The sequence below is a fragment of the Nematocida major genome (assembly GCF_021653875.1).
Source record: "Nematocida major strain JUm2507 chromosome Unknown 2415, whole genome shotgun sequence".
Taxonomy (NCBI): domain Eukaryota; kingdom Fungi; phylum Microsporidia; genus Nematocida; species Nematocida major.
Genome location: NW_025952950.1, coordinates 85,097 through 109,663, shown reverse-complemented (window position 1 = coordinate 109,663; position 24,567 = coordinate 85,097). Strand labels below are relative to the sequence as shown.

The window sequence follows — 24,567 nt, the reverse complement described above, 5'->3', positions numbered from 1 at the left end:
ATATTGTGGCTGAAAATATGCGCTTTATTGGATATGCCCAAATGGTGCTTTGCAGCGCCAGCGCGGCCGCCGGCTGGGGAAGTGCCGTTACTGCAGCATCCTAAGCGCCCTCTGCGACGCGGCAGGCACTCTGGAAAGAAGAAGCTCGGTTAGCGCAAAGGAGTAGCTGGCAATGCCCATGCTGCCTGCGAGCCTCGCTGCGCTTCTTGCACAAAAATACTTCAGCGCCTCTTTTTTTCCAAGCGTCCGCTTCATTCCTTCAGCCAGCCCGTGCACTCCCCCCAGAACACTGCCCAGCACAAGCCCAGCGCCTGTTGCGAAGTAGACTCTTTGCATGCTGTTTTCTTTATATAGCTGCAGCTGGTGTGTTTCTTTTTTCATTTTCTTTTGCACGCATGAGAATAAATCACGCCAACCTCTCGCGTACAGTAATATATGGCACGTCTGCTGTGCACATAACAGAGCCTGGAGTGGAGGCAACCCACAGATGGAAGGTGTACATCAGAGGCTACAAAAACACAGATATAAGCTACTTTATTCGCAGTGTAACTTTCAAAACGCACGAAACATTTACAAACCCAACCCGGACCGTCGACACGCCGCCCTTTGAGATCGAGGAGTGCGGCTGGGGCGAGTTTACAATCTCTGGAAAGATATATTTTATAGATGCGCATGAAAAGCCTCTTGCATTTATCGTGTCGCTGAAGCTGCACAACGACGCAGGAAACCGGGTCATTGGGGACATAGAGTACGACAAAGGCGAAATTGTGAATGAGCGGCTGGACACCATAGTCTTCGAAAGCCCGTCTGAAAATATATACAAGGTTTTGAAGGAGCATGAAGAGCCTCCCTTTGACGAAAGCGTGAAGGAAACAATCCATAGCGAAAAGGCCCAGATAGAAAGCGCAATCGACTATCTTATATCAAAGCTGAGCGAAGACGCTGCAGTGTAGCCGGCGCCGCGGCGCGCAAGTAAATAAACGTTCTCGCTGGCACTTGTTGTCTGTCAGGGCCCTTGCAAGCAGCGCTGCGCAGGCGCGGCAGGCCAGCTATAAAAACACTCTGCAAATATTTTTTAATAATGGAAGTTCTTACACTAGAGAATGCTTTCTATGTGCGAAAGGCCGGCTTCCAGAAGGCGGTCGTGAAGATGGCTGTCTCGGGGATTGGAATAAAGGTGCACGGGGTGTCGGAGATCACCACAATTTCCGCGGACGGGATAAAGGAAATTGTGGAACACTATGGTGTTGTGTCGCACACTGTGAAAATAGTCGTGAAAAGCGGGGCTGTGCACATTATCGACGGGGTCAGCGCGGAAACTCTGGAGAACATAAAGCAGTATGCCAAAAAGCACTACAAGCTCAACATATACCACAAGGCGCTGTCTGTTGACGGGAACGTGCACGGGGACATCGAGGTGCAGGACGTGTCTGTGGAGTTCAAGGCGCAGAACAAGTCGATTTTCGACATTCCTCTTGAGGCCGTTTCGAACGCATACGAAAGAAAGGGCGAGGGCATCATAGACGTGGACGGGACGTACTTTGGGGTGTCCGAGATTCGATTTGGAAGCCTGAAGGAGGAGAGCAACGTGCTCCAGCTGATTGACCGTATAAAGAACTCGACGGCCGGCAGCGCCCAGCAGGAGGTGTTCTCGATTGACGAGGTGGCGTGCATTCTCCCGCGAGGAAAGTCCAAGCTGACGCTGACAGCCACCGGCATGCTTCTGATAGGAAAGCGGTACAGCCACCAGGTGCTTTTCTCGAGCATTTCTCGGATGTTCTATCTGGAGAGAAGCGCAGACGAGGGCGCAGACGAGATGTCGTATCTCATTCTTGAGCTGAGCACGCCTGTGCGCCAGGGGCAGACCCGGTACCACTTTGTGAGCATGCTTCTGCCAGAGGACAAGGTGAAGATTTCGCTGGGGAAGAACTCCGCAATTGTGTATGCAGAGGAAAACGAGGAGCTTCCTGTGGCGGAGGAGGAGAAGGCCAAGATGGAGGCGCTTGGGCTGGAATGTGTGCAGGAGGGGGCTCTGTCGGAGTGCGTTGTTGGAATGATTGAGAAGCTCTCGGGCGTCAAGCCCATGCCTGCAGGGTCTTTTGTCACGTCAACGGGCGGCAAGGCGGTGAGATGCTCGCTGAAGGCAAACGAAGGATATCTGTATCCCCTGAAGAAGGGGTTTTTGTTTGTTCCCCAGATTGCGTACATTGAGTACGACTTGATAAAAACCGTTGAGTTTAGCAGAGTGAACCTCAGCTCCAGAACCGCGAAGACCTTTGACGTCCGGGTTGTGATGGAGGACAAGAAGGAGTACATGTTCAACAGCCTGCAGAAGGTAGAGTACAATGCGCTGGAGATGCACCTTGCAAAGAAAAACGTGCACTGCCTGAACGAGGTGGTGGGCGAAACGTGGGCTGGCGCACAGTCGGACGGCGAGGACGAGGAAACAGCCAGCGACGAGACCAGCGACGAGCCAACCGATGAAAGCGGAGCGGCCTCCACACAGGGCTCTGGAGAGGCTTCAGAGCACGTCTCGGGCGCGGACTACGAGGCAGAGTCTGAATAATAATAAATACACCGAGGTTTGGTTAAGCGAAACGTGCTTGCATATTGTCATTTATTTGCGCTATCAGGCGCCCCTGCAAGGCCTCTAGCCAGAGCAGGCCGGCCCCAGATAGCCTGACCTATGGCATCATTCAGCTCTGCTGTGCTTTGGCGGCACTTCCTGCCTGCACAAGAAGCCTGGCTAAAGGGACTTCATTTCATACAAGGCCTTTTTCTTCTCGCAGGCCGCCAGCTCGTCTTCTGCCCTTTTTGTGTCGTCTGTCAGCTGGTCAATTTCGCGCATTGTTTTTTTAATCTGGCTTAGCACATGCTCTGTGCACGTGGCCAGCGCCTCAGCGCCCACCGGCTCCCCGGCGCACGCGCCCAGCTGCTCAGCAGGAACCCCCGTCAGCCCCGCAACACGCTCGAGCAGCTTTTTCAGCTCGGCCTGATGCGCTTCTTTCTCAGTGCGCTCTTTTTGCTGTGCTTCGTTCAGCTCTCTCTGCTGACTCTTCTCGTTCTCTATGCTTTCTATGGCTACCTGCATATTCAAGATTCGCGAATTCATCAAAAGTTCATCTGCGTCATTTTTTTTCAGCTTTAGATTCAGCACTAAATTTTCCTGCTTGGCGTCTTGCTTTTTGTGCGTGCAGTCATTCACCTGGCTTGTGACGTTTTCGGCGTGCTGCTGATAGGCTTGGCTGCTTTCGTACAGGTTTAGCGCGCTTTTTATGTTTTCTTTGGACGGCTTGCTGGAGCTGCCCTTCCACAGCACGTCAACAAAGTCCTGTGCCTGCTTCAGCAAATCGCCTTTTTCTGCCAGATTGTGCGCGGCCTCTGCACACTCGGCGCGCTTTTTCTTATTACCCACCGCCGTTTCAAAAGGCTTTTCAAAGGTGCATAGCATGTGCTGCAGCACATCTACAAGCTGGGTGTGCTTTTCTAGCTTTTTTTCCAGCAGCTTGTATGCGTTCACTGCGGCCACAGCCTTCTCTAGTTTTTCAGATAGCTTCTCTTTCTGGATGCTCAGATCGAGGCTGTCGCTTTGGGCCTTGTCCAGGTCTTTTGTGGCAGCAGGTTTTCTTTGCTGGACACCAATCGCCTCCATCTGCTTAGTAATGTCCTGGATTTTCTTTTCCAGCCCGGCCTCTGTGTCATGCGCTTTTTTAAGGTCGCTTTGCTTGCTTCTCAGCTGAACGGCTGCCTTCTCTTCCTTTGCAGTTAACTCTGCCAGCTTGGTTCTTTTCTCGCTGAGAAAAGCCTCTGCCCATATCTCCGCGCTCTTCCTTTTGTTTGCCTCGGCCTCGTTTGCTTTAATCGCCCTTTGCAGAGCTTTTTCCGCCTCCAACTTTTTCGCTGCATAGGCTTGGAGTTCGCTCTCGAGCGCCTTTTTCTGCTGAAGATCCTCCGGCTTTTTCTCCTCGGCAAGAGTCTCCCAGTTTACAAGCGCGGCATACAGGTCCTGCGCGCGCTCCGTTTGGCCGAGGCCCAGCGCGTTTTCTAGCAGCGAAACAAAATTCTGCGCTTCTTGAATCCCGTGCGAAGGCTTGCTTATTTCCTCCAAAAAGTCTTTTAAGACATTTTTCTCGCTGTTCTCACCAAAATCGGCCCTCAGCTTTGCCGCAGCCCGGTAAAATCTTTCACGCAGTTTGGTCATTTCCTCTATGTAGGGCTCGGGCGCAGGCTGCGGCGGAGTTAGCTGGGGCCTGGCGTGGGTTGTGGCGTGGGTGCTGGTAGGGTAAGGGGCTGTTGGGCCCCTGTGGGGCATGCTCAGCGCGGCCGGTTTGCGGTGGTTGCTATGCGGAGGGCTGCCTATCGGGCTTTTGTGGCTTGTATCGCTGTCGCTAGTCAAGAAGCTCAAGCCAGGGTCATTGAACATGTATGTGCTCATGAAGCCCGTGTTCATGTTGTTTGTTGAGTGATATGCTGCTAGCTCGCTTCTGTTCAGGGGAGCCCCTGCGCGCTGGCCGGCTTTTTCCTGTGCGTTTAGAAAGCTTTCTGCAAACAAGACCTGCTGCAGATCCACTTCTAGCATGCTCTTCACGCTCTGCAAATAGTTTATGCTCACGTCCAGCATGTGTCTTTGGTTGTACATATTCCCTTGGCTTGATAGGGTTGGCTGCTTCTCCAAATAGCTTGTAAGCTGGCTCTTAAAGAAAGAAACCAGCCAGCTGTGCGACCTTCTTAGGCTTCCAATAAAGTCGGCTATTTTCTGGCTGAGTTGTATCAAGTAGCTCGTTACGTCTGTGCAAGAGCTCTGCAGATTGTTTTCGGCAGCCGCCGTGTTGATCTTTGAAAACACCACGCTTTTTTCGCGCCTGACGCTGTTCATGAGCTCTGTATACTTTTCCTTCAGCGCCTGCACAGTGTTTGGCGTGTTGTGCATAAAATGCACATCCGAAATTTTTTCCTCAATCAAGTACACCGCGCCCATAAGGAACTTCAGCTCGTGGAACATAAACTTTTCGATTTCCTTGATTTCCGCCTCGAGCTCTGCCGCGCTGGCAGAGCTGCACAAGCTTTGTATGTACTTTATGTTGGCGCTGTTTATTGCGGAGCTGGCCGCGCTATCCAAAGGACTTTGCAGGCCTTGCTCTTTTATGGCTGGGAGGCTGGAAAACTCCTCGGACAGGCTGTCAGGCAGCCGAGCTGTTAGAATGGCCCCCCAGTTAAGCCTGCCGTTTTTGTCTATCAAGCGCTTCCTCCTCACTATGCTGGATATATGCACTTTGATCTGCACTATTTCGTTTTCTCTGTGGGTTTTTATGCGCCCAAGCAGCTCCCGCAGATTCGCAGAATAGTTCTGGTCTCCAGCCTTCAGCCTTCCGTCTATTATGTTTGCTATGTTCTCGGCGTGCAGACCTCCTGGATGGTGCAGGCCGACCTCTCGTTTTGTCCTTTCCTGCTTTTTGCTGCTGTATTTTCTTGCTGCCGCACCCAGGCCTGACTTTACAGCGCTGTCTATGTGCTCTATATCTTCGGGGGCCACGTGCGCCAAAGGCTCTGTTTGGACATGCGGGCGATGGCCAGGCGCTGCCTCCATGCGCGAGGGCGGCGCAGGCACTCCGATAGATTCCAGCATGCTTCCCTTTGTGCGTGCTATAAACGCAACTGCTGCTAAAACCAATGCTACTACTCTTCTGGTCATTTCTTATTTTTTTCCAAATTTCTGTATTAATGTCTTTACTTTGATCTTTTTTTGTTCTTTTGAAATCACACATGCCGTATGGTGAAGGCATAATTACTCGCGACCAATTACTGTTTATGTTTTGCTGACACACGCTATAATGATTATGATAGATTGAACGCATAAGTGTTTAAGCATGTCGAAAAAACTAAAGGACAATGGATCACACGCCTACTTCTAGCATTATAACTACACGGAAATAGAACATTGTCTGGCCGCATGCAGGGGTACCTTTATATAACTTTTTCCCAGCGCTGCGCACATGTGGGCTGTCAAATCCTGTAGAGCTGTGTGCTTTGTTTAAGCTCTCAAGTTTGGCGTGGTTTTATGATTTCAGATCTAGCTTTTTGGCAGATTGTTTCGCCACACATGCAGTGTGCAGTGCTTTCCCAAATATGCGATGCTTGCACGCTCAGAGGCCTGCCGCACGTCTTTGCATGCAAACAAGGGCTGGGGAGTGAGTGCTGTGCCCAGGCCGACTTTAAATAAAATCTGTACAAAATATAATGCTTACACTTTTTATTTACTCTAGGGGAAACTTGCAGCAAGCCGAAGCAGACTCACGCGAGGAGGAGCAGCTGCAGAGCGGGAAAAAGGCTGAACACAGGGCGGGCAGGCCGCATCTGGAGTTCAGCACTCAAGGGCAGATACCGGGTTGCTGGATCAACGTGATTAAATTTTTTATCATCAAAGATCCGATGATCATAGAGGAAGTTTTTTCGAAACGCACAGAGAAGAGTTCTGCGGCAATGGCGCACAGGCGAGGCTCTGCGAAGTCTCTGAAAAAGCTTTGCAAGTTGGAAAACTGGGCGGGCGGGCTTGTTTGGCACAATCAAACGGGCGAATATATAGAGAAGTTTTAAATTTTTTCAGCACACTGCACAAATGAATAGAAGCGCAGACAATACACGCAATGAAGAGGTAAGAAGAATCCGGCGGTCTAACGAGGTGGCATGGAACACTCTTTCGCTGTCGATCAAAGGCTTTGGCACCAGACACATTCCATATCTGATTCTTCTCACAACTGGGTTCTTCTTAATAGCTCTAAACATAGGATCGCTATATGAAAGCCCAAACAGAGAGTATGTCCCAGAAAAGTACACGCATGCCTTCAAAATATGCACTCTTGCGGGAATCATAGTAAATGCGGTGGTGTATGGGTGCATTTTGCTCAGAATGCTGTGCAGCAGAATATCCAATTTAAGCACGATGAAAGAGAAAGTGGCGTCGGTCGCGATCAGAGCGACGATCACCCTGCTGTGCACGGCCTTCTACTGCCTGCTGGCCTTGGCTTTTGTTGAGAACCTTTCGAGCAGAGCAGCAGGGGTCTTCATGATTGTTGTGTACTCTATATCCCTCATAACCGTTATAATGGGGGTGGTCTCGTTTTTCTCGTACGCGCACAAAAAAATCACGCAGCCCAGGCTTGAGATAAAGCCGCAGAAGCTTGTGAACGACCCAACAAGCAACAGTAAGTTTCTTCTTTATGCGTTCGTGGCAGGGGGAGTTGTGCTGGGAGTTGCCATTGTTTCCATAATTCCGTGCTGGGACATTATATACCACATAAAAAAGTCTTTTCAAGGAAAAGAAGTAAAGGAGCTCTTTATAAACAGAAAGTACTTGGTCATAAAGAAGCATCTTGAGCACATTCCATGCTGGTGGCAGAATCTGCGCGAGTAAGGCGCTCGTGCTGAGGATCCGTATGCAGCCTTGGCAGCAATATATATTAATTAATTGCATTAATATATAGCCAGAAGAGACAGCAGCACAAAATGATAGAGGCTACGGTAGCTGTGTGCGCTGTGGCGTGCATGTATGCTTGGGGGGTCACAAGATTTGCGCTTCTTGCAGTCAACATTTCGGTGGGCAGGCTGCTTATATGGGTTGGGTACAACCTGTACTGCTTAAACTGAGCGCTGCTCTGGATTATGTTCCACCAAGGTGCAGCACACCAAAACGCACACAGAGATAGAAAGAAAACACATAGAGTGGCTAGAGTAGGCTATCTCGTAGAAGATGCATAGCGAATTAGCAGAGCACAAAGAAATAAATTAGCTAATACAAACAAGTGGGCGTGGTGTAGCTGTGGCAAGCAGCGGAATTTATGCGGGTTAGCACGCTTTTAGGACACATATGCTTCCAGCCAGCTGCGCATGCCGGCGGGCCGGTTCTGCAGCGCCCAGCCGTGCGCGGTGTACTCTTGCTGCCGGCTGTGGCAGGCCTGCGGCTTTGCAGCGGACCAAGCACAAACGCAAAAACACAAAAAGAAATAGAAAAGCGCATTTACTCTTGGAACTTGCTTATGTGGAGAAGCAGATCAACCACGCGGTGCGAGTATCCGCACTCGTTGTCATACCACGCAACAAGCTTGACAAACCGGTCGGAGAGGAAGATAGACGCGCTGGCGTCAAAAATGCTGCTTGCGCTGTCTCCGATGAAGTCTGTGCTGACCACAGGGTCTTCGGTGTACTTCAGGATTCCCTGCAGAGCGCCTTCGCTGGCGGCCCTCAGAGCCTGCTTGATCTTTTCAGGGGACGCGCCAGCCTTTAGCCGGACAGTCAGGTCAACCACGCTTACGTCTGCCACGGGCACTCTGAACGACATCCCTGTGAGCTTTCCTTTGAGGCTCGGAATTACCTGGCCGATTGCGCTGGCAGCGCCTGTTGACGCAGGGATGATGTTTTGCAGGGCGCCCCGCCCGTCCCGGTACTCCTTCATCGACATCCCGTCTACGATTCTTTGCGTTGCCGTCAAGGCGTGCACCGTGGTCATAAGCCCCTCCTCGATGCCAAACTCCTCCTCCAGCACCTTTGCCAGCGGAGCCAGGCAGTTTGTGGTGCAGCTGGCGTTGCTGATCACAGCTTCGCCTTTGTACTCGCCAGTGTTTATCCCAACAGCAAACATGGGGGCGTCTTTGCTTGGCGCGGTGATGACTACCTTCTTGGCTCCGCCCTGTATGTGCTTTTGACAGCTTTCGACTGTCTTAAACACGCCAGAGGCCTCAACAACATACTCGATTCCGTACTGGCTCCACCCGATCTCAGAGGGGTCTTTTTTGTTGGAGACCGCAATCAGCATGTCAGGCTTTCCCTCTCTTTTCACAGTCAGCGAGCTTTCGGTGTGCGTGATTACCGTGTTCTTGAGAGTCCCGTGCGTGGAGTCTCGGTACAAGAGATATGCCAGATACTCTGCGTCGACAAAGGGGTCGTTTATGCAGCCCACCTCGATGCCTCTTTCCAGAAGTATGCGCACAACCATTTTCCCTATTCTTCCTGCGCCATTGATGCCTACCTTCATATTTATTTGAAAATGTAAACAAATATATGGTTGTTTTGAACTCGCTTAAGATTCTGTCCTCTGAAACAAGACACACTTTAAGTGTGGTCTATGTCCCAGCAGGCGAAATTCGGAAGGCCTTTATCCTTCCACCCTCCATTTCCGTGAATGTGGAGGTTTTTCCGATTTCCGAGGTCGGCGTTTTTGCACGGTCTGAGCCGGTGTTCTTTATTGATGGCTACATAGGCTGCACGGACGGAAAGCCCTGCATTGCTCCGTGCGGGGCAGACGGGTTTGTGCAGCCCAACTGGTTTGACCTTGTGGCTGCAAACGACAGCCTTACGCTCGAGAGGACTGCCGCATGCATTGAGGAAAACATAGACACAATTGTGGAAAGCGCCATGCGCAAGTCCGAGGCGGCCCAGTTCGGCATACAAAACCCGGTGTGCCTGCGGCTGGCCGTGTTCTTCATCAAGATAAACCAGCTAGACGACGCGCTTAAGTGCATACGGGAAAACATGCCAACCACGTACTCGCTTGAGAAAATCATTCCGTATCTGACGTACGAAATATTTGCAGGCGCTCTTCTTGCGCCAGAGGACCCGTCGATTGTGGACAGCATTGCATACATCTCCACAGCGCTTACAGGCGCGCAGCCCAGCAGCGAGGAAAACCGGGTGCTCAACACGGTGCTGGTGGGCCTGCAGAAGACCTCGTGCAGAAGACCCCCCAGCATTCTTAACATGTATTCCAGAGTGGCGGTTTCCCCGCACAAGGCGTCCATGTTCTACTACCTTCTATCGCTGTACATAGGCCCGGAATACGCGACGCGGTACACGCTGGTGGGCCTCGCGGTGGACCGCATTGGGTGCTCCATGTGCTCGCCGTCCAGAATGAAGAGCTCAAAAAAAACGCTCGAGTCAATTATTTCGCTTGAGAGCGATTTGGTGGTGGAAAAAACGCCGTGCGACCTTGTGCTGGCCGAGTATATGCACAACAAGAGCGTGATTCCAGATCCCGAAATATACATCACGACTGGAATAGGGGAGTACATAACGCAGACAAAGCAGGAAATAGAAAGCACGGAGACCAAAGACGTGCACATGCTTAGCGAGCTTGCGCAGACAGAAGCCGGGGCGCCTGGGCGCGCCATCTATACAGAGGGTGAAGTGTCGCTAAAAGTGGGCGCGCCGGACGTGGCTGTGACGGGCATTCTACTGGGCCGGCCAACGTCAGAGACAACGGTGGTGTCTGCGCATCCTCTGCACACCCGGCCGAAAGAGCTGCAGTGCCTGGCGCCAACGCACGCGGGCGAAAAAGCCACGTTCTTTATAAGCTCGACGTGCAAGATTCTTGAGGTGTACCTCAGCTACAAGGGGCGGTCGTACAGCAAAAAGGTGCATGTTTCGGTTGAGGTTCTTGAGGTGCCACTCTCGAAAAAGGTGCTGTCGCACAGGCTATCTATAGTTCCGGGCGCAGGGCTCTTGGAAAGCAGCGAAACAAAGGAGATCGAGCTGTGCCTGGGCAGGTGCATTGGCAGCCCCTTTTCCGTTGTTTCTTTTAGCCCGCTGCGCGCAAGAATTCCGTTTATGCACAACGGCTGCACGCTGTACACTGAGGCTGCGTTCAGCTGGGAGTATCTGGACCTTGTGAAGGTGAAGGAGAGCGCAGACGCATACGATATCCAGGCGCTGGGCAACGACCTTGTTATAGAGTACGCAGGCGCCTCTGTGCGCATACAGGCGCACACCTCGAAAAAAGTCGCAAAGGACGCAAAAACAAAAAAGATGTTCTGGATGCTTGCAGATAGAACCAAAAGCGGGGAGGTGAGCCTGTAGAGCGGCGCGCTCAGACCCCAGCCACCACACAGCTTGCAGACGACTCTGTTTATTACTATAAATAAATGCAACGCATTTGCAGAGGTTGGATGTCTACTCGCTACTACTATTTTCTTCTTCCTCTTCTTCGTCCTGTGCGTCGGACCAGGCCTCTGTAAACACGGTGACCAAGGGAGGGCACAGAACAGTCCCCTCGATCTTTGACGCGTCTAACTCCATTTTCATGAAGTTTTTCTCGGTAACAAAAAGCACGCCGTCATGCATCCCCTCTGTTTTTATCTCCCCTTCCTCGTTTCCTTCCTCGGCCTCCTCTGCCTCAATAGAGACGTCGTCTTCTTGGTCTTTTTCGCCCTCTGCGCCCTCAAGCTTCTTCTTGGCTGCGCGCTCCTGGCTCTCGTTTTCTTCGCTGGACCCTGTGCAGTCCAGGCCCTCAAGCTCGAAAACAGCCTCGTTTTCCAGGGAGCTCCGGGGCTCCTCTATAATATGGATGCCTGGGTAGTCCACCTTCACGAAGTAGCCCACTCTGGCAAACTGCTGGCCATCCTTTGTGGAAAACAGGAAGAGTATAGAGCCCAAGCCAATGAGGTGCTCGCGGGGTATTTTCTCAAGGTCCGGAATTTCGGTCTCCAGGTCAAACTCGGCAATGCCGGCATCTATTCCCTCAACGACCTCGCTGCAAAGCACCTGATCATAGTCTGTGTCTGCAGAGCTGACCGAGTACACAACACACACCTTTAGCGAGGCGTTTGCCTCTGTTGAAGAAACACGCACGGTTGGCATCATCTTCTTCTTGAACACGTCCGCTGCGCTGCCTCCGTTTGCAAAGATGTCTATAAAGCACACTTCAATCATCCGCATGAAAATTAAATTTAAATAAATATACGGCCTACAGCGCTCGAAAAGCAAAAAGGCCAAATAAGAAAATAACGGGATTTATTCCAGATAGGATGGGAGACTGCAAAGAATGCTGCTTAACCAAAGAGGTCCATGTCTCCAGAGCTTTCTTCCTCGCTCTCCTCTACCTCTGCGGCCTTGGCCTCAGCTGCGGGGGCTGCGCTGCCGGATGCAGCTGCGGGGGCTGCTGACTGGAGCATAGACGCGCCCTTTGCAATCAATTCGTCGGAGTTCTTTCCGTCTAAGCACTTAAGAAGAGCCTGCACCTTTGCTGCGTCGGCCTTTCCTCCGGCGATTTCGATGATCTTTTCAATTTCCGAAGACGTTGGTGCCTTTGAGGTGGCGAGTTCTACTAATCTGTATGCTAATAAACAATCCATAATATGCAGGGGGAAAAATAAAAATATTTTTATGGCTTCAAGTGCCAGCTAGATGCCTAGGCATGTTCTTGTTTGTGCAGAGCGCCGGCTGCATGCAGCGGGTGCCTGCCGGGCAGGAGAGGCCGCCCAGGGCGCCGCGGGTTTTGCACAAACAAGCAGAAAAGAGCTGGGGCAGGCAGGCGCCACGCATCATTTTCGCGCAGTAAGCGAACATATAGTGTATATCTTGTTCACAGTAAGCTCTTTATGGACAAGAGAGTTTGTGTAGGACAGCACGGTCTGGACAAGCAATGTCCGCTCTTGCTCTGACATGTGCCCAATCACGTCTCGGTACTCAACTGTGGTATTGTTCATGTGCGTTATGCTTGGGCTGCTTTTTTTTGCGTAGAAGTGGCAGAAGTACAGCATGTCTGCAACCTCCGAGTGCTTGGTTGGGGGGCGCTCTGCAAAAGAAAGAGGAGCCTCTGTGGGGGGCGCCGGCAGAACAGTGTATGTTTCCTCATCGGATATGGCCAGAAGTTCTCGAAGGCACTGCCTAAGCTCGTTGTCGTACATGGCATGCCTTGCCTGCACGCACCGGTCAAACATCTCCAACGCAGGAACTTCTCCGTTAAGCAGCTCGTACAAAACGATTGTATTTTTTAGGTTGAGGGTGTGGAGCAGGCATGCGGCGAAGTTCCTTTCTATGCCCAGGCGCATGTAGAAGTGCGGCACAAAGTTTTGGAGCGTCTCCCACATTTCGTCCTTCAGATTGTAGGCAGTGATAAGCAGCTGTATGAACGACTGCAGCTGCAGCCGGTTCCGCTTAAGGAGTCTGTGGAGAACATTGGCCATGTGCGGGATTTCCCTGGGCTCGTAGAGCATTACAACGAGGGCGCCTCCCAGAATGTCGCTGAGCAAAACCGACTCCAAGCTTTCCAGCATGTCCAGCTTGCTTAGTATGAAGGGCACGTTTGCCCCGCAGGACACAATCACCTTGTACGCCGTGAAGGCGTCGCGCATCGAGGAGACTATGCTTTTCTTGTGCATGTTGTGCAGTATGCCGTGTATGTGCGCCAGAGCAGTGCAGTTTGCAGGCACGGTTATGTTTGCCTCCACAGCGCATGGGCCCGGCGCGTCCTCTTCTCTTGGATCTGTGACCAGCGAAATCACCATGCTGTAGTGCTCTTCGTCCGAAATTGCAGCTTTTAGGATGTGCCTGATTGTTTCCGTGCTCCATCTTCGCTCAAGATACAGCAGCGCGTTTGTCAGGAGAAAATAGTCCTTGGATGCGTAGTTTAGCATTTCAAGCTCGAGCTCCAGAATCTCCTGCTGTGTGTACTTGGCCAGCAGCTCCTCGCAGATATGGTTTACCATGGAGTGCTTTTCAGGCATGTTTGTTACCAAAATAACCAGCTCTTTCTTTCTCTGGTGAAACCCGGAAATTAGGCCGTTCACATACAGCTCTAGCATAGACTCATGCAAGTTTAGTGTGTTTTCGTTCATAAAAAAAAATAAAGAAGGCGCTTTATATCATCTCCACAGAAGCGCCCTGGCGCCGTGTGCCGCGCGCGCCATAGCTCCGCCTGGCAGCAGGCCTTTGGCCCTGCCCGGGACTTGCAGGAAAATGTTTGCGGCAGCTCCTGCCTAATGCACAGGAGGGCGCCTTGGCGCGGGCAGAGCCTGCGCTCTCTGCGCCAGCCGAAGGCGCAGCTTCAGGCCTGTGCTTTTTTGCTATGTCCAAGAAAGAAGCGCATAAATGGAGTGTGTTCGGAAAAGTTTTTATTTACATGCGAAAGCTTGCGCTGAACAATCACAATGAAATAGATATACTTGGGCTAGGAACATACGAGACAAAGCGCGAAGAGGCAGACACGGCGGTGGGCGCCGCCATGGAGGCGGGGTACCGGCTCTACGACACTGCGCAGGTGTACAAGAACGAAAAGCAGGTAAGCGACGCCATAAAGAAAACCGGCATGCCCAGAAAAGAGGTGTTTATAACCACAAAAGTGAGCACGTCCAACCAAGGATATGACGAGGCCATGCGGTCTGTCCGAGAAAGCCTTTCTCTGATGGGCGAGGAGTATGTTGACCTTGTTTTGATCCACTGGCCAGGCGCGAAGGGGGTGGACCTGCAGAGCCCAAAGAACAAAGAGCTTAGGCACGGGTCGTACAGGGCTCTTCTGGAGCTGCAGGAGGAAGGAGTGGTCAAAAACATTGGCGTGAGCAACTTCATGTGCAGCCACTTGCGAGGGCTCTTTGAAGAGTTTGACAAAAAGCCGCAGGTGAACCAAATAGAGCTTTCGCCCACATGCTATCCAAAGGACGTGGTGGAATACTGCCAAAGCAACCGCGTGGTGGTGCAGTCGTACTCGACGCTGGCCAGGGGCCTTCTTCTCTCCGAGGAGTATCTGAAGAGCTCTGCGCAGCTTTCCCGGATGAAGGAAAAAGGCTCTCTGGCAAACCAGATCCTCAAATGGTCGATGAACAAAGACTGCTGCGTGATCCCAAAGAGCGTGCACCCTGCGCGAATCGCTGAAAACTTCAAGGCGCTGGAGCAGGCGCTGGACCCTGAGGACGAGGAGTACCTAAACAGCTTCCCCATACAGAACAGAACCTGCTGGGACCCGAACACAATTGCATAGCTGGCAGAAATAAAGCGTGCTTCTACGATTTTTATTTTGCTGTTAGATAATGTTTGGCTGGTTCTTTTTCGCTGCAGCCGGCTGGTCTTCCCAGTTTTCGCACCGGTCCTGCTTGTCCTCTGTTTTTTTCTGCTTTTTTGGCGCGGGCGCCTCCTCGGGCGTCTGGGGAATGTATCCCCCCATCCGGCTGAGTATTTCGTTGCACTCGTCTATTGACGCCGACGCCTTCTTTTCTCTTTTTACAGGCTTCCGGGGCTTGTGGAGTATTTTCGAAAGAGCGTTGAAAGCCCCTCCATTCTTTGCGTTTATCTGGTCAACAAGAGAGGCAAAGCAGTCTTTTTTCAGCATTTCGGGCTCTTTCGCAGGAAGGGCTGCCGGCTTGCTTTCTTTTTCGGCAGGGGGTGCGCTCTCTGCCCAGCTGTCCTCTTCGTTTGACATATCGAGCGTGCTGCTGTCGCTTGAAAACGCGTGTTCATCGGCAAACGCCTCGCGCGCGCCGTCACCCAGGTCAAAGAAGTCGTCCTCCAGATCGTTGCTGTGTATTTTCCGGTTGAACAGAGAAAACACCTCCTCCTCCTCCTTCGTTTTTGCTGTGAATGCCCGGTCCTTCGAAAAGACCATGCCCATGTATTTTTTTGCCATAAAAAAATAGTGCGCTCCAGCGCATGAAATATGCGCAGCAGAGGGCCTTGCGCTGGCGCGCCAGCTTTTGCGGCTTGCGCGCTGAAATAAAGCCAGAGTAAGAGCGCGCGCATTTATTCATGTCTGTTCTGGCGCAGTGTTGTATACGTGGAGGCGCCTATATAAAGAACAGCACTTTCTCCTTAAGAACCCGCAGGCCAACGCTCTTCCACTCCTTGTCCGTAAGCCACAGGTCTTTTGACGGCTCGATTTTTGTAAGCGCAAACATGCCGTTCCACGCGGTCTGCGCCCTGGCTTTTTCCTGTACATACAAAAGGGTGGAGTCTGCCAGATCTTCAACTATCAGAGCTATGTCCTGCACGTCCTCAGGCACAGCCTTCTGGTCATCTGTGCCCTCGCCTTCTGCAGGCGCTGCTGCCTCGCCCTCTGCAGAAGGGCCCGCGCTTTCTGCGGGAATGTGCTTCTCTGTGACCAAAATCACCGTTGCCGTTACCTTTTTGCTTCGTTCTGCCGGAGACAGGCGCCGCACCATGGCGCGGGCCACAACCTGCAGGTTGGCTTCGGGCGCGGGCTCCTCCTTTGCCGGCTCCTCCCGCAGCGCGCACTTGCTTAGCATGGCGTCGCTTTTCGCCTGGTCTTCGTATATGTCTATCATGTGCTTGTTCAGGAAGTGCATGCTGAACTCCGATATCTCAAAGTGCGCGCCGCACATGAAGCACGTGAGCTCGGGGAGCGCGCTTTTGGGGGGCTCCTCCTTCTTTAGGAACTCCTCCACAATGTCGCTTCCATAGAGCGTGCTGCTGCTTTTTCTTCCGACTGTGAAGCTGTCAAACATGCAGTTGTCTTCAATAAGCGCAAAGGTCTGGTCGCACGGGCTGTACACCACCGAGTTGGACACGCCCAGGCCCAGGCTGAGCGCAAGCGCCATGGGGAGAACCAGGATGCCCTTGAACCCTGCGTGCCGGAGAACTGAGTCCACCATGTTCATGATGCTCACTCTGTTCATGCCGTCCGGGTACACAAGGCCCACAAATATGTCGCCGGGCCGTATCTCTTCTGTGCCAGGCAGAGAGTATTCAATCTCCTTGATGGCGTGGAAAAGATTTGACAGATGCACGCTTTTCTGCTGCACATTGCTCTTGCTTTCCCCAATCAGGCACTCCATCTGGATGGCGCTGCTGTTGTTTGTGTATGCGTAGTCCCCGGTCGCGCTTTCGTACTTTGATATGACCACAACGTATGTTTTGTCCGTGCTTTTTTTGTAGCCCGTGTATCTGTGCTGCGGGGCCACGTAGTACGAGTTGTCGTTTTTCATAAAGTAGCTGTATACGTTCTTGTTTGCCGTCTGGATGCCCTCTATTGGCTGGATGCAAGAGAAGGAAGGAGTGTGTTCCATGCGCGACAAAAAAAATAAATATAAATGCAGAGTGGCATGCATAGCGAGGCGCGCCACAGAAAGGCAGGTCACGCAGCCCAGGCGCGCGCTCTGCTTCCTTGCGCAAGCGGAAGCGCGCCTCTGTTGAACGGGCGCAGCAGCTCATAGGCTGCACAGATGTGCTGGCTGCTCGAGCATGTTATGCCAGCTGCAGGCGGATCTGCAGGAGACTCTGCGAGAGTGGCCCAGACGCTGGCGCAGACCCCTTTGAAAGGGCTGCAGCGAAAATAAAGATAAAGTTTTTGAAATATTTTCAATGGACGAGTACTATAGCCAGTGCAAACGCACGCTGGAGGAGGACAGCGACGAGGGCGGGCACCCGAACGTGGACCGGCGCGCGCTGAAGACGTGGAAAAGAGAAGCCAAAGAAAAAGTCCGGGAAGAGCTAAGAATGCGGCTGAAGGCCATAGAGGGCGCTGCGTCCAGCGAGGGCGAGGCAGCGACGATCAGAGCGCTGCTGAAAGAGAAAATAGTAGACACGATGTCTGTCACCACGGTGAGCAAGGCCCGGAAGCTGGATAAAATCGTGGCTGTGGAAACGCCGTGCACCGAGCTGTTCAAGCTTGTTTTGGCCGCGGTGGAGACGGACAGCGTGCTGGAGTACATAAAAGTGTTTGAGGCGATGATGAAAAAGAAGCCAGTCGACGAGATGGAGGAGTATCTTTTGATGTGCCTGCGGGAAAACCTGCAGGACAACTGCGAAGAGGCTGCGCTGCGCATTGCCAAGATGTGCATAGTGCTCGAGTATATGAAGATGCCTGGAAAGGGCCTAACACACGCTGTTTTGCAAGCCCTGGAGAAAGAGGGCGCAGCCTACTATGAAAGGGCAAAGGAGCGCTATAAGAGCTTGCGCATCGAGCCCGCGCCATAGTGTAGCACAGCGGCAAAGCCTGGCAGGCGGTGCAGGGGCTTTGCTCTTGGGCGAGCGGCAGCTTCTGGAAGCGCAAATAGGCCAAGCGTTTGCATTTTCAATTTTTGTGCGCACAGAAGGGCGCTAAATATAAAAGTCTTTGCACAGACAAACACGAATACATTATTGCTGTGGCTAGACGGCAGCCACGCTTGGAGTTGCTTGGGCTTACTTTATTTGTTTTGGCAGATGCGCTGCGCGCACGGCATAAGGCCCCAGCAGGGAGACAGCGCAACCGGTTGCCTCTGGAGAGAGCGCGTCTTTGCTGGCAGGCAGCGCAGGGCGAGAGGCGAGCTGGCGGTCGTGTAGTTTGGTTTTTGTGGGTCCTATGGTGTAGCGGTAGCACCCGGGACTTTGAATCCCGTAACCCGAGTTCGATCCTCGGTAGGACCATTTTTACTTCAGCACGCGCGTCACCTTTACGCTAAACGCGCTTCTTAGCATGTGCTCCTGCTTTTCGGTCACGCGCCTGCCCTCGTACAGGACCAGAACAACCTCGGTGATCTGGGCGAGTGCGCGCCGCATGTTTATGCCGACAAAGGGGGCTTTTTTTAGATGGACGTGCAGCTTCTTCTCGCACGTGTCAAAGTGGACGGGAAACAGCTCGCCCACAAGGATGAGCTCTATGATGTGCATATAGTACCGGGACATAGTGGGCGCGAACACGCGCGCGCTGTCTACTCTGCACATCAGGAAGTGCCTCAGGTACGCAACGTCGTGCGACACGGTCGGCAGCATCTTGCCGCGCAGCTTGTTCAGCAGGCGCAGCATCTTCTGCTCAAGCCTGGAGTACTCCACGATCTCGCAGCCCAGGTGGCCGCTGGCAGATATGAGAAGCTGGTATGTCTGGCTTGAGTATGCGTTGATGTGGGCGTCGTATCTGGAGCGGGCCTCTATGCTGGCCACCAAGGAGGACTCCTGCGAGGAGGAGAGGGGAAGTGCGCCCAGGATGTGCATTTTCCACTGCTCCAAAAGCTTCCACTGGTCGATGGCAAAGAGATACTCCGACACAAGGCTCATGCAGGCTGCTTGCAAAGCTGCGTGTGCAATTTAAGGCGTGCGCAATAGAATTAGATGCGGGCAGTGTTTAATTGAGATAACGCATTAAAGCATAAATGCGTCCAATTTATTTTTTATTATGGAGCCAAACAAACAGGAGGTGCTTGTAAAGTACCAGAAAGTCCTTAAAGAGCACGCAGACTCGATGGAGGCAATGCGGTCGGTGAACGAGTCTCTAAAGAACCAGGCGCTGGAGCACGACAAGACCGAGCGCGACATAAAAACCCTGCAGAGCGTAGGGCAGATGGTGGGCGACGTGCTGAAGCAGCTGGACGAGGAGCGGTTCATAGTGAAGACGTCGCAGGGCCCCCGGTACATTGTGGGCGCGCGTAAGTGCATTCCGCGCGAGCTGCTGGTGCCGGGCGCGCGCGTGGCGCTGGACATAACAACCCTCACAATAATGAGGCACCTTCCCAGGGAGGTTGACCCAACAGTGCACGCCATGTCGATAGAAAAGCCTGGAAACATTTCGTTCGACAGCATCGGAGGGCTTGCAGAGCAGATACGGGAAATCCGCGAGGTGATCGAGCTGCCCATCAAGAACCCTGAAATATTCAGCAGGGTGGGGGTTTCGGCGCCAAAGGGGGTGCTTCTGTACGGCCCCCCGGGGACCGGAAAGACTCTTCTGGCCCGGGCAGTGGCTGCAACCCTGGACTCGAACTTCCTGAAGGTGGTGAGCTCTGCTATTATTGAGAAGTACATTGGAGAAAGCAGTCGAATGATCCGGGAGATGTTCACGTACGCCAAGAACAACCAGCCGTGCGTGATATTCTTGGACGAAATAGACGCAATTGGAGGAAAGCGGTCCTCAGACAGCACGTCCTCAGACAGAGAGGTGCAGCGCACCCTTATGGAGCTGCTGAACCAGATGGACGGGTTTGAGGAGCTGGGCAGAGTTAAGGTGATAATGGCGACAAACAGGCCGGACATTCTCGACCCTGCGCTGCTGCGGCCTGGGCGGCTGGACAGAAAAATAGAGATACCGCTTCCAACGAGCCAAGGGCGGCTGGAAATTCTCAAGATACACTCGGACAGCATGGATAAACGGGGCGAAATAGACTACAACACAATTGTGAAGATGTCGCACGGGTTCAACGGGGCCGACATTCGGAACATCTGCAGCGAGGCCGGGATGCTGGCCATTCGGGAAGAGCGGGACTTTATAGTGCAGGAAGACCTCACGAGAAGCGTGCGCAAGATTGCAGACCAGAAGAAACTGGAAGGGCGCATGGACTACAAGAAGGTGTAGGATGAAGTAAATAGGTTTTAAAAATTGCATGTTTTTTTCTGTTTTGATAGGATCTGTGCCGGGGCCTGTAAAGGCCAGGTGCTGTGGTGGGCGGTAATCTGTAGGTGTGCTGCTGCAGGGCGCGGGTCCCTGTCCCCTGCTGGGCTTTCTATTGGTCCCGGCCTCTGATCGTGCTGACCAATCGGAGTCGCAGGGGTATAGTAAATACTCGATTGAGAGCAGAGCATAATGACTACGAAAAAGGAAGAGGTTGTTCGCAACGAGATACTGTGCACAACCCTTGCAAAGCTGCAATCCATAGACGCTGCTCACACCAGCCAGATGGCATACATCATTCGGCGGGCAAACCTGTCCAGCACTGTGGTGCTTGCGGCGGTGTCGCTTCTTCTAAAAGGGAAGGAGAAGCTGCCTGCGTACATACAGAGCCTCAGGAAGAGCATGGCCGAGGGCGAGCCCAGCAGCGGCGCCGAGGGCAAGCTGGAGAGCGCGCTGAGCCTGTACAACAGCACGTACATGCTCTTCTCCATATGCTTAATAATTTCGTCGAAATACCTCATAGACCGGTCGTACATAAACAGAACGTGGGCAAACATTCTGATGATTGAAAAGCAGCTGCTCAACGAGTACGAGCGCAGGCTCCTGGAGGTTTTTGAGTACAGAATAGAGCTGAGCAACGCCTCGATCGACGAGCTCATGGACAAGCTGGACGCGGCGCCCACCAAAAAAGAGAAGAAAGAATACGGCTTTGTGAGAAGAATTAAAAAAATAGTGGCGTGTCTTTTCTACCAGAAATAGAGCAGGCGCGCAGGAGATTCGCATTTAAGTGTTTTCAGTGTAACTATGACTACTTTACCCACGTTGGCCGAGTTTAAGCTTTTCATCATTAAACACATGGGTTGAAGAAAAAAAATATATAAATGCACGTGCAGGAAGTAACAGAAGAGCCAGCAAAGCCAACCGTCCAGATCAGAGTGGCCGACCAGAGCCAGCGCATTTCCAAGTTCGTAATGAAGAAAAACACAAAGCTAAAGAAGCTTTTCAAGGAGTTTTCCGACAGATCGCAGCTCAACGCACACAAGCTCAGATTTGTTTACAAAGGCATGACGCTCAGCGGAGACGAAACGCCAAGCTCGATAAATCTGAAGGAAGGAGACCTGCTAGAGGTATTTAGCTCCCAGGTGGGGGGTGGGAGCCTGCAAACGCCCAAATATAAATAAAAGGCTGAGTACATTAACCTGTTGGATTTAATTTACTGTGCAGTGCAAAAACGGGCTGCTTTCTAGCAAGTGTGTGTCCCAGACGCCGCGCGCCGGATGCACGCGGCTCTATGCGACAGTAGCGCTCCTTCTGCGGCGTGTCTTGCAGCTCTGGCTTTTGAGCGTGTGCGGTCTGGCTCTTTTCAGATGTTCTGGCTAATTACACTGCCATACAGCACTTTTTCGCCAGCAGCCAGTCACTCCTCTAGCCTTTTGTCGCTGGGCTTGCGCACGGTGCACGACTGGTTTATGCTGTATATGTTGCCCTCGTCCGACAGAACTATGTACGAGTTGTTGTCCACTGTCGCGCACTTCGCTATGTACTTTGCGCTGTCCGCGGTGATTTCGTATATGTACTGCCCCGCCCTGTCTATTTTGTCGACCTCGCTCTCCTCTTTCTCAATGCCTATCATCTCATATCTCTCCTGGATGCTGGCCAGGTCTATCTCCAGCGTGTACTCTATTTCGTCGCTGCTGTACCCTTTCTGCGCGCTTCCGCCAGCGACATCCTGCGCCAAGGCGCACAGCGCATCGTCTATAGGCACGCTGCCAGCCACCATATCTACCGCAGCCTCGTCGGCCACAAAAAGCGGCAGTGCAATAGGCGTCTTTTTTCCCAGCTCTATGCTGTTCACAGCCAAAACGTGCGATGTGTTTGAGTCGCAGAGAGATTCCAGCTCCTCTTCTGGCAGTAGTGTGTAGCCCTTGCGCATGAAAAGAATTAAACAAAATCCAAGTATAAGAAAATATTTGTGCAGAAATTGCCCAAGCAGAGATCAGCCCTTTGGCCTGCAGCCTTGGCGCGCCCAGGCCCCGCGCTCGTTCTCTTGCTAAAGGCGCGCCCGCCCCCGCAGAAAAGACGCGTGCAGCCCGAAAGTGCTGGCGCGCTCCGAAGTGATTAAATAATAAGCGGGCATGTGAAGAGTAGTCTGAATTGTGTTATGGACGTGCACTTTGGCCCACCTTTCGATTTGACTATCCTGCTAGCAACAGCCGTCTCAACTGCGCCTTTCCTGCAGCAGCAAGCCGCTGCAGAAGCAGGCACAGGAACGTTTCTGGTCAGCTGCCACGTGGAGTTTCCTCCTGATCATTTCGATCTGTGCTTGCTACTCTCAGACCTTCCTAAAGATATTGCTACCTCTATCGAAAGCTTCCACCTGCCCGGGGAGCACAAAAAAAAAAGAATAAAGCTGCACACGTGCATTTTATTTACCTGCGCCTGTTCAGAATGTTGATCAAAGAGAACGTGACAATCCAGGAGATGTTCAGCGCGTCCAGCGAGATGGAGCTGTGTATCAGCAGCTCTGCCAGATAGTGCAGGTGCCTCACGGGCCTTCTCTTCGCAAACAGGAGGTAGTGCAGCACCGTCTGCGCCAGCGTGCCCAGCACAAAAAGAGGCACGTGCGCGGCGCTTTTGTCTACGCTCCTGCACAGTATCAGCGGATAGTACACAAGGCCTGTGACAAGGTGCGGCAGGCTCATCGTGCTTGTGTGGTTGTAGGAGTATATGGAGGACTCAACAAGCCTTCTGAAAATGTGGATGCCCAGCAAAGCGGTGGCGCCAGACGGGGTGTTCAGAGCCCACAGAAGCCCGAAAAAAGCTGCGCCGTTGATGTAGAAAACCACAAACCAGTCCTTGTCTATGGGCCCGCAGGGCGGCCTGCCCGGCCTGTTTCCGTGCTGCGTCAGCTCGTTTAGAAAGAAAAACGCACCCCACGACGCTCCTATAAGAGACGTAAAAAAGAGCTCATATAACATAAATAAAAGCAAAAACAAGAAAATGTACGCGCGCACAAAGCCTTCTGCAGGAGGCCCTGCGCCGAAGCCGGCCGCTCTCGGGCAGCGTGCCTGCGTACACAAAACAGGGCGTGCTATTAGCTTTGTTTTTATTTCGCACAGACGCTGCCTTGGTGCAGCCTACTGCGTGTGCACCCAGAAGAGTGTTCTATGTGTTTGGCTAGGCATGCGCAAATATTAGCCAATTATGTGGTTGCGCATGTCCGTGTGTTGGCCTCCTCCTCAAAGTCTGAAGACTGCTCGTGCTGGTGCCTTCCTCCCTGGCGCGCGCTGTTCGACTTGTTCACCTTGCTTTTTGAAACAAAGAACGCCTTGTGCGTGGCCTTTTCGTCGGCTGCCGCAGGGCTTGCAATCTCCTTGGCCAGGTCCTGCATCTTGCTGGCCCCAACAAACTCAGGCACCACCCGGATCAGCAGCGGCCCCTTCTGCCCGTTGTCGACGGCCAGCCCCTCTTTTTCAACGCACAGGAAGTCCTCGCCCACGTCTTTGCCGCAGAAGGACGGGCACTCTATGCTTATCTTTCTGTTGTCCAGAGTCGTCAGAGATATTGGCGCCTGCTTTAGAATGTTTGCAATCGGGACCTTTATCTCGGTGTACAGGGTGTCCTGCGAAACCCGCGTGTATGTATCATGCTCCGCTATCGAGATCACATATATCAGGTCCCCGGTTTCGACGCCATACAGCTCGTCTCCCATGCCCTTTCTGCATATCTTGTGCCCCTCCATCACGCCCTTGGGGATGTGTATAGTGTCGGTCTCCGTCTTGACAACGTACCCCCGCCCTGCACAGTCCCTGCAGCTTGGCCCGGTCTTCACGATTCCCTGCCCTTCGCACTGGTTGCACTCGGCCTCTCGCTGCAGCTTTATTCCGCCCATGTTCACGATTTCCACGTACGCTCCCGCTCCTCGGCACTTTTCGCACGTTTTCGTGTTCATCGACCCTGTGGCCTTGCACGGCATGCACACAACGCTTCGGGCTATCTTTTTGCTTACCTTGCCGCCCAGGAGCACATCCTGCAGCCGGATGTGTATTCTCTCGACCTTTGGGTTGTTCTTTTTCCTCCTCCGGTCCTCGCCAAACATGGACCCGCCCATGGACCCTCCGAAGAAGGACGAGAAAAACGAGTTTCCTCCCATGTCAGAAAACCCGCCAAACCCGCCAGGTCCCTGCTGCTCGTCTATGCCTCGGTCGTATGCCTGCCTCTTCTCCGGGCTCGACAGCACCTCGTACGCATTTGTTATTTCCGAGAACTTTTTGTCCATTGACTTCTTTAGCTCCGCCCTTTCCTGGTCGGTTTTGCACTCTTTCATTGCGTTTGCCACTGCGGACCCGTCCGAGTGGTACTTTTTTGCCAGGTCTCTGTACGCCCTTTTTATTTCCCGCTCCGACGCATTTTTGTCCACGCCCAGTAGTTTATAGTATCCTTTGAAATCCATTGCACTTATTAAATTTTTCTTATTTATAAATATCGAAATT

At 52.6% G+C, this 24,567-nt stretch overlaps 22 protein-coding genes across 22 annotated transcripts; 10 read left to right on the top strand and 12 right to left on the bottom strand.

Annotated features, from left to right (window-relative positions):
• Positions 1-87: 87 nt before the first annotated feature.
• Positions 88-381, bottom strand: NEMAJ01_1160 (uncharacterized protein; the record flags this gene model as incomplete). The annotated part of the gene is made up of 1 exon (XM_047914998.1): positions 88-381. The coding sequence occupies one exon, from the start codon at positions 379-381 to the stop codon at positions 88-90; it is 294 nt and encodes a 97-aa protein (XP_047770955.1).
• Positions 382-395: 14 nt separating this feature from the next.
• NEMAJ01_1248 (YEATS domain-containing protein 4) lies at positions 396-953 on the top strand (the record flags this gene model as incomplete). Its single annotated transcript, XM_047915086.1, has 1 exon — positions 396-953. One exon carries the CDS (start codon positions 396-398, stop codon positions 951-953), a length of 558 nt encoding a protein of 185 aa, XP_047771043.1.
• A 128-nt stretch (positions 954-1,081) lies between these two features.
• Positions 1,082-2,566, top strand: NEMAJ01_1247 (structure-specific recognition protein 1; the record flags this gene model as incomplete). The annotated part of the gene is made up of 1 exon (XM_047915085.1): positions 1,082-2,566. The coding sequence occupies one exon, from the start codon at positions 1,082-1,084 to the stop codon at positions 2,564-2,566; it is 1,485 nt and encodes a 494-aa protein (XP_047771042.1).
• Positions 2,567-2,746: 180 nt separating this feature from the next.
• On the bottom strand, positions 2,747-5,692 carry NEMAJ01_1246 (uncharacterized protein; the record flags this gene model as incomplete). The annotated part of the gene is made up of 1 exon (XM_047915084.1): positions 2,747-5,692. The coding sequence occupies one exon, from the start codon at positions 5,690-5,692 to the stop codon at positions 2,747-2,749; it is 2,946 nt and encodes a 981-aa protein (XP_047771041.1).
• Positions 5,693-6,237: 545 nt separating this feature from the next.
• On the top strand, positions 6,238-6,594 carry NEMAJ01_1245 (uncharacterized protein; the record flags this gene model as incomplete). Its single annotated transcript, XM_047915083.1, has 1 exon — positions 6,238-6,594. The coding sequence occupies one exon, from the start codon at positions 6,238-6,240 to the stop codon at positions 6,592-6,594; it is 357 nt and encodes a 118-aa protein (XP_047771040.1).
• Positions 6,595-6,616: 22 nt separating this feature from the next.
• Positions 6,617-7,411, top strand: NEMAJ01_1244 (uncharacterized protein; the record flags this gene model as incomplete). Its single annotated transcript, XM_047915082.1, has 1 exon — positions 6,617-7,411. One exon carries the CDS (start codon positions 6,617-6,619, stop codon positions 7,409-7,411), a length of 795 nt encoding a protein of 264 aa, XP_047771039.1.
• A 603-nt stretch (positions 7,412-8,014) lies between these two features.
• NEMAJ01_1243 (glyceraldehyde 3-phosphate dehydrogenase (phosphorylating)) lies at positions 8,015-9,028 on the bottom strand (the record flags this gene model as incomplete). Its single annotated transcript, XM_047915081.1, has 1 exon — positions 8,015-9,028. The coding sequence occupies one exon, from the start codon at positions 9,026-9,028 to the stop codon at positions 8,015-8,017; it is 1,014 nt and encodes a 337-aa protein (XP_047771038.1).
• Positions 9,029-9,054: 26 nt separating this feature from the next.
• On the top strand, positions 9,055-10,845 carry NEMAJ01_1242 (uncharacterized protein; the record flags this gene model as incomplete). The annotated part of the gene is made up of 1 exon (XM_047915080.1): positions 9,055-10,845. The coding sequence occupies one exon, from the start codon at positions 9,055-9,057 to the stop codon at positions 10,843-10,845; it is 1,791 nt and encodes a 596-aa protein (XP_047771037.1).
• Positions 10,846-10,938: 93 nt separating this feature from the next.
• On the bottom strand, positions 10,939-11,697 carry NEMAJ01_1241 (histone chaperone ASF1; the record flags this gene model as incomplete). Its single annotated transcript, XM_047915079.1, has 1 exon — positions 10,939-11,697. The coding sequence occupies one exon, from the start codon at positions 11,695-11,697 to the stop codon at positions 10,939-10,941; it is 759 nt and encodes a 252-aa protein (XP_047771036.1).
• Positions 11,698-11,816: 119 nt separating this feature from the next.
• NEMAJ01_1240 (large subunit ribosomal protein LP2) lies at positions 11,817-12,119 on the bottom strand (the record flags this gene model as incomplete). Its single annotated transcript, XM_047915078.1, has 1 exon — positions 11,817-12,119. One exon carries the CDS (start codon positions 12,117-12,119, stop codon positions 11,817-11,819), a length of 303 nt encoding a protein of 100 aa, XP_047771035.1.
• Positions 12,120-12,308: 189 nt separating this feature from the next.
• Positions 12,309-13,604, bottom strand: NEMAJ01_1239 (uncharacterized protein; the record flags this gene model as incomplete). The annotated part of the gene is made up of 1 exon (XM_047915077.1): positions 12,309-13,604. The coding sequence occupies one exon, from the start codon at positions 13,602-13,604 to the stop codon at positions 12,309-12,311; it is 1,296 nt and encodes a 431-aa protein (XP_047771034.1).
• Positions 13,605-13,888: 284 nt separating this feature from the next.
• Positions 13,889-14,743, top strand: NEMAJ01_1238 (uncharacterized protein; the record flags this gene model as incomplete). The annotated part of the gene is made up of 1 exon (XM_047915076.1): positions 13,889-14,743. The coding sequence occupies one exon, from the start codon at positions 13,889-13,891 to the stop codon at positions 14,741-14,743; it is 855 nt and encodes a 284-aa protein (XP_047771033.1).
• Positions 14,744-14,785: 42 nt separating this feature from the next.
• Positions 14,786-15,385, bottom strand: NEMAJ01_1237 (uncharacterized protein; the record flags this gene model as incomplete). The annotated part of the gene is made up of 1 exon (XM_047915075.1): positions 14,786-15,385. One exon carries the CDS (start codon positions 15,383-15,385, stop codon positions 14,786-14,788), a length of 600 nt encoding a protein of 199 aa, XP_047771032.1.
• Positions 15,386-15,542: 157 nt separating this feature from the next.
• On the bottom strand, positions 15,543-16,781 carry NEMAJ01_1236 (uncharacterized protein; the record flags this gene model as incomplete). Its single annotated transcript, XM_047915074.1, has 1 exon — positions 15,543-16,781. One exon carries the CDS (start codon positions 16,779-16,781, stop codon positions 15,543-15,545), a length of 1,239 nt encoding a protein of 412 aa, XP_047771031.1.
• A 295-nt stretch (positions 16,782-17,076) lies between these two features.
• On the top strand, positions 17,077-17,691 carry NEMAJ01_1235 (uncharacterized protein; the record flags this gene model as incomplete). The annotated part of the gene is made up of 1 exon (XM_047915073.1): positions 17,077-17,691. The coding sequence occupies one exon, from the start codon at positions 17,077-17,079 to the stop codon at positions 17,689-17,691; it is 615 nt and encodes a 204-aa protein (XP_047771030.1).
• A 435-nt stretch (positions 17,692-18,126) lies between these two features.
• On the bottom strand, positions 18,127-18,750 carry NEMAJ01_1234 (uncharacterized protein; the record flags this gene model as incomplete). The annotated part of the gene is made up of 1 exon (XM_047915072.1): positions 18,127-18,750. One exon carries the CDS (start codon positions 18,748-18,750, stop codon positions 18,127-18,129), a length of 624 nt encoding a protein of 207 aa, XP_047771029.1.
• A 118-nt stretch (positions 18,751-18,868) lies between these two features.
• On the top strand, positions 18,869-20,038 carry NEMAJ01_1233 (26S proteasome regulatory subunit T4; the record flags this gene model as incomplete). The annotated part of the gene is made up of 1 exon (XM_047915071.1): positions 18,869-20,038. One exon carries the CDS (start codon positions 18,869-18,871, stop codon positions 20,036-20,038), a length of 1,170 nt encoding a protein of 389 aa, XP_047771028.1.
• Positions 20,039-20,266: 228 nt separating this feature from the next.
• NEMAJ01_1232 (uncharacterized protein) lies at positions 20,267-20,833 on the top strand (the record flags this gene model as incomplete). The annotated part of the gene is made up of 1 exon (XM_047915070.1): positions 20,267-20,833. One exon carries the CDS (start codon positions 20,267-20,269, stop codon positions 20,831-20,833), a length of 567 nt encoding a protein of 188 aa, XP_047771027.1.
• A 122-nt stretch (positions 20,834-20,955) lies between these two features.
• Positions 20,956-21,255, top strand: NEMAJ01_1231 (small ubiquitin-related modifier; the record flags this gene model as incomplete). The annotated part of the gene is made up of 1 exon (XM_047915069.1): positions 20,956-21,255. The coding sequence occupies one exon, from the start codon at positions 20,956-20,958 to the stop codon at positions 21,253-21,255; it is 300 nt and encodes a 99-aa protein (XP_047771026.1).
• A 236-nt stretch (positions 21,256-21,491) lies between these two features.
• NEMAJ01_1230 (uncharacterized protein) lies at positions 21,492-22,007 on the bottom strand (the record flags this gene model as incomplete). The annotated part of the gene is made up of 1 exon (XM_047915068.1): positions 21,492-22,007. One exon carries the CDS (start codon positions 22,005-22,007, stop codon positions 21,492-21,494), a length of 516 nt encoding a protein of 171 aa, XP_047771025.1.
• Positions 22,008-22,503: 496 nt separating this feature from the next.
• Positions 22,504-23,052, bottom strand: NEMAJ01_1229 (uncharacterized protein; the record flags this gene model as incomplete). The annotated part of the gene is made up of 1 exon (XM_047915067.1): positions 22,504-23,052. One exon carries the CDS (start codon positions 23,050-23,052, stop codon positions 22,504-22,506), a length of 549 nt encoding a protein of 182 aa, XP_047771024.1.
• A 224-nt stretch (positions 23,053-23,276) lies between these two features.
• Positions 23,277-24,527, bottom strand: NEMAJ01_1228 (uncharacterized protein; the record flags this gene model as incomplete). The annotated part of the gene is made up of 1 exon (XM_047915066.1): positions 23,277-24,527. The coding sequence occupies one exon, from the start codon at positions 24,525-24,527 to the stop codon at positions 23,277-23,279; it is 1,251 nt and encodes a 416-aa protein (XP_047771023.1).
• Positions 24,528-24,567: the final 40 nt, after the last annotated feature.